At 36.7% G+C, this 10,268-nt stretch overlaps 2 protein-coding genes across 2 annotated transcripts; both read left to right on the forward strand.

Annotated features, from left to right (window-relative positions):
- Window positions 1-867: 867 nt before the first annotated feature.
- Window positions 868-4,455, forward strand: LOC144419992 (uncharacterized). Its single transcript, XM_078110285.1, has one exon. It carries the CDS (start codon window positions 1,506-1,508, stop codon window positions 3,432-3,434), a length of 1,929 nt encoding a protein of 642 aa, XP_077966411.1. The 5' UTR covers window positions 868-1,505; the 3' UTR covers window positions 3,435-4,455.
- Window positions 4,456-6,654: 2,199 nt separating this feature from the next.
- LOC120335305 (uncharacterized) lies at window positions 6,655-10,019 on the forward strand. Its single transcript, XM_039402796.2, has 5 exons — window positions 6,655-6,805; window positions 7,339-7,416; window positions 8,178-8,284; window positions 8,570-8,770; window positions 9,143-10,019. Exons 1-5 carry the CDS (start codon window positions 6,778-6,780, stop codon window positions 9,269-9,271), a joined length of 543 nt encoding a protein of 180 aa, XP_039258730.2. The 5' UTR covers window positions 6,655-6,777; the 3' UTR covers window positions 9,272-10,019.
- The last annotated feature ends 249 nt before the right edge of the window (window positions 10,020-10,268 follow it).

Genomic DNA, 10,268 nt, shown 5'->3' on the forward strand with positions numbered 1-10,268 from the left:
TGTCTCTCAGTTAAACCTTCCGACGTTTTGCCTGATGACCTAATCACTCTGAGGCTGAGCGATAGCGCATTCTCTTGCCTCTTCCGCGGTACTCCGGTTGTTACTGAAAATTTTCTAACTGTGGCTGGAGCACAAGATGAGTTGTAAGTCCCTACGTTATTCACCAAGAGAACTTGTGCACCAAAATTGTGAATTTTGCAGAATTCATGAGAAATGTTTTTCCTAAAAAGAAAATCAAAAATAAAAGTGTAGCCTATACTTACATTTGAGACCCTGTATGGTAGAATTTGTATGTTCAAACTCCACACTCAAGTATTTACGCCCGAATTATCCATCGCGTTTTTTTTTAAATTTACTCTAATGTGTTGTTTTCTGTTAGGGGTAATTAGGCGTGTGCATCAGCACGTCTAAAATCTTTTTAGACTAGTCAGACATATTTACGGTCAGACTGCTCGCGTTATCCAACTGGGTGCTTTTGTTGGATCTTTTTATTCTTGTTGATATTGATAGCCTTTAGACATGACATCAACGCATATATATTCACGATTGTGAGCTTCGTAGTCGAGTAAGAGACGTTTGCATGAGTCTCAACTCGTCTACCGAACAATCGCTTTGCGAAGATGCTGTGTCGACGTTCAAGAGGCAGACAACTCACTAGCCAAGCAATCGCTTCGCGGAGTTATGATACAGATGCTCGTGAAGCAGACGACTCGACTACCGAGCAATAAGAGGCAGGCAACTCATCAGCCGAGTGGTCGCTCTGCGAATTAAAGTTACAGATGCTCAGAGGAAAACAACTAGGGGAAGGTGGGCCACGTTGGGACATGGGGCACAGTGAAAAATCAGCTCTCACACTCATACTATATCCGGAATCAGCCATGCGTTACGACGTCTAACACGGCCTTTCGGTGAGACATTACGTCCCAGAAAACAGACACTGGATATGCAGAGCGATTCGAGCTATAGGGCGAAGTTGGTTTTGGTGGGTTGAAAGTAAAATTTTGGCATCTCGGTTTTTTCTTTTTTCTACTCTAACCTTTCAAACAGGACAAACCACTGCAGGGCTACTTTTGGATAAAGTCATCTGTGGAATATTCATAACGTTGGCGGATTGGTGTGCCTTACTAATCTTGACATAGAGCAGTCTGAAAATGTTTAGTGGTTATGGGGAACAATGAACCGGGGTTCAGTGGGACATGGTTCATGGTGCCCCATTTGGGAGTGTTTTATCAATTAGTTGCTTGGAGTCCTTGGGAATTGAAACAATAGAGTAGTTTACTTAGCAATGAAGTTACTGCAGTACCGGTACTGCCAGACTGGTACGGTATGGTAACAATAATAGGCTAGATACCATATGTCTAGTATTTTTATAATCTTCAGATCTTGCATAGGGCGGTACCGTATGCTGGTATGGGTCTAAACTACAAGATCATTGTATTTTTTTACGTTTCTCAGAAAATTGTAGTCATATCAGATCTTACGGTACCTCAGTTTAGCAGTTGGAAATGCCTCGTAAAAGAGCCAGAAAAACTACTATGGGTCTGATTGACCCCGAAGTAATGAAGCAGGCAGCAGAAGATGTGGCGTACAAAGGTAAAAGTATGAGAGCAACAGCTAGCACCTATAATATCCCAAAGTCTACTCTTTTGAGATACGTTAGAAAATGTAAAATTTCCAGAGAGGAAGGCAGTTCAACATGTATGCTTAACATCAAGGATTTTGAGCCAAATTATGCTGTGAGGAGGATTTTTACAGATTGTGAAGAAGAAGAATTGGAGGAATATTTGATTGAGGCGTCGAGGCATCATTACGGATTGGCCAGGAAAGATGTTCTGGAGCTAGCTTGGCAATTCGCGGTCAGAAATGGTAAAAGGGTCCCTGCATCATGGGTTAAAGAAGGAAATACGAGAGCAGGGCCTGATTGGCTTAGAGGTTTTTTGACAAGGCGTACCAAGCTAACGCTTCGCCAACCTGAGTCTACAAGTCTTTCTAGGGCAACAAGTTTTAATAGAAAAAATGTTGACGATTTTTTTGAAAATCTTGAAACAGTCATGAAAAGGCATACATTCCCAGCTGAGCGTATTTTTAATGTAGATGAAACAGGCCTTACAACAGTGCAGAAACCCTGCAGAGTTATTGCAGAAAAGGGCCGGAAACAAGTGGGTCAAGTGACATCTGCAGAAAGAGGAACGCTCGTGACCATGATTGGCTGTATCAATGCCATTGGGAACTCTGTTCCACCCGCATTTATTTTTCCCAGGGTTAATTTTAAATCACATATGATGATAGGGGCTCCGACTGGGTCAGTGGGTTTTGCATACAAGACAGGCTGGGTCAATAGCACAATTTTTCTAGGCTGGCTGAAGCATTTTCTTACACATTCGAATTGCTCAAAATCCAATCCTGTCCTGCTTCTCATGGACAACCACAACAGTCACATTTCAATCGAATCTGTAGAATTTTCTAAACAGAATGGAATAGTTTTGCTCACTTTGCCTCCACACTGTAGCCAAAAACTTCAGCCTCTGGATAAGACAGTATATGGGCCTCTAAAAGCGTACTATAATACTGGTGTTGACTCCTGGCTTGGTGCACATCCCGGTCAAACAATTTCTATATATGATATTCCAGGTATAGCCTCCTTAGCATATGGTAAAGCGTTCACTCCTGCGAACATTGTGTCTGGATTTTTATCATGTGGGATTTTCCCTCTCAACAAAAATGTTTTTAAAGATGAAGATTTCCTCTGTTCATATGTGACGGATCGGCCAGAGACATTCCAGCAGGATTTTTCTGGCAGTGATGATGTAGCACAAGCAGATAAAGGTTTTGAGCTGTCTCCAGCTTCTCCCAGTGATGCAGATTTGCCAACAACGAGTGCACAAGGTGGATATTTATCTCCGAAAGATCTGCGACCTTTCAAGAAAGCAGGACCAAGAAAGAAAAAGCGATCTAATAGAGGGGCAAAAACACGCATCCTCACAGATACGCCTGAAAAAGATGCGATAATTGCTAAACTTAGTAAAACAGGTCCTCACCAATGTGCTTCCAATAGGAGGCTGTCGATTGAATATTTGCCCACTCCACTGATTGAAAACTCAAGCAGTGATGATGAAGAAGAGGCAGTGAATCCAAGTGTGGGTGATTACGTCTTGGTAAAATTCAAGGCCAATCGCTTGGGTGACGAAGTTTACTATGTTGGAAAAGTGATTGATATTGATGATGATAACGATTTGGATGTAACTTTCATGCAAAAAATCCTTTCAAAAGTAACAAGGCCAGCATTCGTATTTCCTGATGATGAGGATTTGGCAAGTGTAGCGGTCGGTGACGTTGTGTGTATCCTCCCCATTCCAAGTCAGGTTGGGGGAACAGCAAGGGCCTCAAAGCACTATCGCTTCGGCATAGATATGTCTAAGTGGAATGTTCAGTAAATTTTGTGCCACTTGGGGATGTCGAATAAGATTGGAACACTTTTAAATTCATAATATTCGATAGAATATCCCCAACTATATTTTGAGCACAAAATTTTTATTGGTATTAAAAATGTCAAAGCATAAGTTACACTTGAACATTGGTTAAATTATACAACAGAAGACAGTTGACATTTAAGCAGCTTTATCAATTATAAAAGAAAAATTTGAATCTGAAAAAATACAAGCTACTTTTGCACCTTAATAAACATAGCCTAATTCAGAATATATTACCAATTCAAAAATGGAGAGTTTTTAAAGTTTATTCGAATGAGAAATAATTTACCTTCAGCTGGAATAGGATTTCAATTGTAAATATATCTGCTAGTTTCGTTGTTTAAGTTTTTATATGTTTGTTTGTTTCGTTGTTTGTTGAACATAGTGAACATTTTGGTGATTGAACTTTAGTTTTTTGTTCTGTTCTTCTAAAGAACAGTATTTGATATTTGTGACCTTTACTACAAACTGGTATTGTCAAGAAAGTTATGGAACTCATTTTCAATTTGGCATAATCCAAAACTTAAACATTGAAGTTATTTCAGATTTAATAATACAAATACAAATTTTTTTTAGTATAATTCACAATAGCAGAGTGTTTTGATAAGTGTTGCCCGGAAAAGTTGATTCAACAATTTTTTGAAATAAGTGTTTTGGTTGAACATTGATTTTAAAAATAGGCCCACAGTTAATTAAATGATGATGCTCATTCGTTGCTTATTTTTATTTGCATATTTCGTTGAGTTTAATAAACTTTCCCACTGTGCACCAGGGTGTGTCCTAATGTGCCCCACTAGTGGGGTGCAGTGGGACACTTGACAAACGTTTTTTGAAGCGTTTTGGGGGTGAAACTAGTGTGGCTCGGGTATTTCTTAGTCAATGAATAAGAAGTACATTTACCCCTCTTTGTATTAGTACTGCAATGTCAAATGAATGTGCTGGTTATAGGGGTCAAAAGATGCAAAAGAAAAAAAGTGTCCCAACCTTCCCCACTTTCCCCTACTCGACTACCGAGCAATAAGAGACCGCCAACTCGCTAGTCGATTAATCTCTGCGAAGTTATGGATGCTCAGAGGCAAACAACTCGTCGACTACCGAGCAATAAGAGAATTGAGATAGCGATTGGAGACCGCCGACTTATCGATCTTCCGAAAAAAAGTTAATTAATTAATAAATCGCTGATTATAAAAAAATAATTAATAAATAACTCTCTAATTACACGACTTAATTCATGCAAAATTAATAGGCTCCCGGTCCGAGATATGATGAATGCACATGCAAAATTTGGAGCAGATTCAACCTCGCTTTCGTGAGATATCTCGTAACATACAAAAGTGTCTAACAGACAAACAAACAGACAAGTACCTATCAACATATTTACCGATCAAGATCGATAAGTAACAAGCTCGATAAGTAATGAAGTGAAGCAGACAACTAACCAGCCGAGCAGGTGCTCTGCGGAGTCATTCCTGGACTGTTATTTATAACAAGGTCAATCATCCACAGGGAATCGACGTAGTCGAGAATCAGATAAATAATTATTTCGCCCTTATAGTCTAACGAAGGGATAATCAAATTTTTAATACAGGAGGGCCAGATACAAATACCTGGGCGAAACCGCGGGCCTGAGCCACTGGTTCTCAACCTTTTTTTCTTTCATGGCCCAATTTCGTTGCGCACAAATTCTGCGGCCCATTAGCTTTTTCATTCAAGGCGAAAACTACAAAAATAACAAAAAAAATTTTTTGCAAAAAATATACACTTTCACTTTGAGAATAATTAGGTGAAAATTACCACCATGTAACAAAAGCAGCATCATCATTCATTGATACTACCGTACATATATACTACTACGATACTACCATCAAATTTCAACAACCACCATCAAATTTAACTTCATCAGCAACTCTTAGCAATTTTTAATAGGTTTGTGGCTAATCTGAAAATTTCATGTGGCCCAGTAATCGGCCGTGGCCCACTGGTTGAAAACCAGTGGTCTAAGCTAAGACATTGCAAATACTAGCTAACAATACCTCTAAGCGGCACGTGATTTATTGTTTTGAACGAAAATGATAGTTTGGAACATATGAGTCATTAAGCGCCAATCTCCCCAAAACACTTTCAAAATCAGCGTTGAAAACTTTGCAATGATACGGAAAATCATTGGGTCAAGAGTCGTCCATATCTTAATAGGTGCGTCACCGTCATGCTGTTGATTTTTTATTGTTACGACTATAAAAACAGGAAAATCAAATGACATCCATTGACAAAGCAGTATCCCCCGAAACCTCACAGGTATTGAATTTTGTCACGTGATATCACGTGACTCTGAATTGCTGAATTGCTAGTTTTGTTATGATATACAATACAGACAGGTATGTAGGCTACTGTATGACGCTACGCACGCATTATTTGTGATTTGACTAGCGGCCAGTCTGATCGTAGTCAAATTGGAAAGTCTTCATATTGCAGTATTAAGATTACTAATACGGATATGTTGTTTTGTTCTAGTTGAGAATTTGTGATATGTTGTTGTTCTGAAGTCCGAATTTTGCTGCGTAAAATTAGAAGAAGGCGTGCTACTAGCTTCACAGTGCTGCAGTGGTGAATTTCGCCGATGTTGCGATTTACAGATTTAATCTTGGGTTAGTCAGTTAGTAAGGTAGTTTCAAAGTTTAGGACAGTTAGGAACCGCTGATTACCCTAAATCCTGAAGGGTATAATTATTTGCACAATCTGTAAAATATAATAAAATCCATGATTTGCCACTCTCTTCGAGGTTGAATAATAAAAAAAAACATCATTTTTCTGTTGGTTCTGATGAATTACCGGTATGGAAGATGTACCAAATCCAGGTTATCCAGCAATCTAAGGCAACAAACGTCATACTATTTTTTTTATAATTATCATCTGATTACAAATTGTTTTTGATTATAGTTTTCTCTACTCTCTAACAGTTTGTATGAGTACCGGTACTACGGTAGTCTTCATAACTGTAAAAACAGTTACATGACTGTGCAATTAAATTGTCATAAAATTTACAAAATATTGGTTAATTTGTCTTTATTGAGAATGTAAAATACACCGGTTACCGTATTTCTTGTTAGAGATCACAAGATTATCTTACTACCTACAGACCTAGTAATACCGGTACATGTTCATTTTCCTAATATTGCATCATGATTTTATATCTTTATCATTATTCATAAATATAGGCTATTATATTCAGATATTTCTTTTATCTGATTCTATTTTCTAACTAGATTTTAATTTTAGTTTTGCTGTATATCAAACAAAATAATCTAGAATGTCGTATGGAAAATCTAGCAAAAAGGGTAAGATTGTAATATTTCAGTGCATTAGCGAATGTATGCATATCGAAAATAATATTAGCTTTCGAGCTTTCATGAGTTCTTATCTGCTAGTTTGTTGTATTCATAATTGAATAATATGTTATGATCCAAAATTGCTTTATATTATTTATGGAAATAAGCAAGCACACTATTCTGACATTTCTAAGTATGCAAGTACTTCTGAAATCAATGTACCTTAGACAAATGATTATTAACATTCACTGGTATATCCTGTATCCATTTAAGTTAAAAATAGGGATCTCAATTAATTTTAAAGTTCGGAGTTGCTCATTTTCTGTTTGACATACCCATTCGCACACATAGGTTGTAAAAAACATATTTTGCGCAAAAATTAGAAATTCTCAATATTATTATCATTAACTGAATTCTATTTTATTATATAAACTATATTATATTTTCGTTTTTGGTTGACGAAAAATAAATCTCTCTCTTTCTATTTATTGAATTCTTGATGATATGAACAGGTCAATCATTTGTTCCATCTTTTTTTCCAGAAAAGCAATCAGGATATCCCTCTGCATCATATCCGTCTGCCCCTGCCGCACAGTACCCACCAGCACCACCTGGAGCATGTAAGATATATATTATTCAATAACTTCACTATTACATTAATGAATTTTATAAGATATTTGACTTTCTCAAATGTATGAAAAAATATTGAAATTCATAGAAGAATACATACCCTTCAATTACCACAATTTTCTACTTGAACATAGCACTGATTTTACTTGACGCTTGTTCTGACTTGGTGTGAGTAAATTTTTTCTAAATATTTATTCATTATTCAAAAATGTTTATACCACTATGCTTGTCTCAAATAGAGGCTTTTATAATGCTCAGTAAGAACTCATGTACTCAATAGGAATAGTTATACATAACTTTGAGATGCAATATATATCAAACCTTATAGGTCGTGTTTTGGCTTATTTTTGCAAATACGACACAGGTGTTATATGCCAGGCCAAACCAAATTACAAATTGAGGGTAAATTTACACTGGACTCTAAAACTCTAAATTATGATCCACTTTTGAAAATGACTCTGACGACTCATCGTTGGAAAAAATTTTATGGGTTAAATAAATTTTGACTCCAGCTTCCACTTTTGAGCACCTGTCAAGAACGCTTATTCAATGATTTTCAGTTTCTGTCACAAATTTGACTTTAATTAACATTAGTAGTCTGAAGTCTATAATTAACATTTTCTAAACTTCAAAGGCAAATGCATTTGATTAAGAATTGACTGATCCTGACCCGATTTATATCTTTTTTAATCTCTGATATATTTTATTGTTTTGTGAAACAAATTATGATATATGTTTGTTGTTATCTCAGATGGAGGACAATCTTATCAACCTCAGCAGGCTGGTGCAGGCTATTCAGGATACCCAGGCGGTGCCCCGCCAGCATATGGAGTACAGGGTGGTGTAGCACAAGGAGCGGTAGGTTGTCAATTTCTCCTATAGTTCCTGTTTGTCATAATAATTTAATTTTATACTCAACAAGACAACAAATTCTGATTACTCAATCCTAGCAAGTTCTGATATTTCCTTATAGGGAAGAATAGTTTGGAAATAGTCTAACCACAAAAGTATTTCAATTTTATTTAATCAAAAAAATATTTTCTGGTTTATTGTTATCAGTTAGCTTTTATAGAATTTTATTTTAGTCTTTCAAAAGATACTGATGCATGAGAAAAGAGATTCACAAATGTGCATTCTTTTTAGCCACCTGCATACTATCCCCCAACTGGAGCACCCCCACCACCAACTGGTTATCCACAAACTTACGGAGCACCCCCAGGACACCAACCTCCAACTGGATATCCACAAACTTATGGAGCAGCCCAAGGACCCCCACAAACTTATGTTGTTCAAAATGGGTTTGATGCTGGTGCAAGATTCAGCCATGGATCTGCTACTCTTCCAGTGAGTATACTTTATTTAAAGATTAGCCTCATGAGAATATTCAGTATTTTACAAATCCTAATTGCAATTTAGCAATGTCATAACAACAATTTGCTTCTGAGATGAAGTTATTCTTTTATACGAATATTCATTTGTGATTGGCTCAGTGTGGTATAATAATAAGAATCACAATTTTTTTTGATCAATTGCACAGGGTCATTCATGGAATCTTGTCCAAAATACAAATGAGCTTATTTTACTAAAATGGTGATTCGAATTCCCAAAATAACTCCCAAAATAAACTAGATTTGTACAGGTCAGAGATGATTCAGATAGTACACACTTGTACACATCCAATATGTTTTCAAAAACTTTTTATTTTTTCTTTCACAGCCACCCCCACCAGGTGTGATGCCAAGTGCAGCACAAGTAGCTGCATCTCAAGGTCACAATGTTGTTGTCACACAAAAGAAGGGAAATGTTTGGACTGGTGGGTCAGATGGCGGTTACACTATTTGGTAAATTTTGATGATGAACTTCCGTACTTAGAAATAGATCCTCAATGTCTGTAATTTTGAATTATGTATATTTTTGACATGTATCTTTTAATGGTGTTATATACACTTTAATTATAGGTATACTTTTAGTTTTTGTATATATTTGAAAAAATCTTGTGCTTCAATTCTTAATACAGACAACTGATTTCTCATTATTTTATTGTATGCATACCACGGATTGGTGTTACTGCTTAAATGCTGGACTGTACTAAGCTTTTTACCCTTCACATAGCAGTTTTTGAATAGATTTTTGTTCTTACTTTTTTCACTAAAATACCATTTTCGATTCCTTGGGTCCGCATTTTTCCACTATGCAACACCTGAATATTGTTGAAGTGAAGTCGTGGTTCAGCTGTTCTTTCACTTATAAGCAGAGTTTCCATAACGTCTTTATTTCTAAGATTTGTCCTTATTTTAAAGGACTTTGTCTTAGAAAACTTTTTGTCCTTATTTCTAAGAAACGTCCTTATTTTGACATGTGTCCTTATTTTAGGGGTAGATATTTTTATACCGAGCACTTAGTTTGGTCAATTGGTTAGCTATAAGCCTATTAGGCAACGTCCTATGGACTTTCTTCTCCCTTGGCATGAATATGAAAATCCTATCATTTGATCTGACAGGCTAGCAAACAACTGTATTAAGAACATATGTAGAAAAAATAAATGTGATTGTTTCTTTTTTGTCGATATAAATACAAAGACCTGTACCACAAATTTCTTTTTGACGTTTGGATAATATTCATAAACGCGATGTTACGTTTTTCCGTGAGGCGTGAGCAGAGTATTTCCAAGACTTGCGAAACTAGTTTCAGGACTTGAAAAGCATGCGCAGCTATCATATTGACCCGCGAGTAATTCCTTGCTGAGGATAGGGAGGGGATGAGGGTTCAAATTAGCTAGCTAGTCCAGGCATCACTATATATGCCACACTTGTGTATACACGTATTGCAGCTAACAAGTGAA

This window comes from Styela clava, chromosome 2, assembly GCF_964204865.1.
Source record: "Styela clava chromosome 2, kaStyClav1.hap1.2, whole genome shotgun sequence".
NCBI lineage: Eukaryota > Metazoa > Chordata > Ascidiacea > Stolidobranchia > Styelidae > Styela > Styela clava.

Coding starts and splice junctions, on each gene's coding strand:
- LOC120335305 (XM_039402796.2), top strand. CDS start 6,778: ATGTCGTATGGAAAATCTAGCAAAAAGG. Junction 6,806..7,338: donor TGGAAAATCTAGCAAAAAGG/GTAAGATTGTAA, acceptor CTTTTTTTCCAG/AAAAGCAATCAGGATATCCC. Junction 8,771..9,142: donor ATGGATCTGCTACTCTTCCA/GTGAGTATACTT, acceptor TTTCTTTCACAG/CCACCCCCACCAGGTGTGAT.
- LOC144419992 (XM_078110285.1), top strand. CDS start 1,506: ATGCCTCGTAAAAGAGCCAGAAAAACTACTATGGGTCTGATTGACCCC.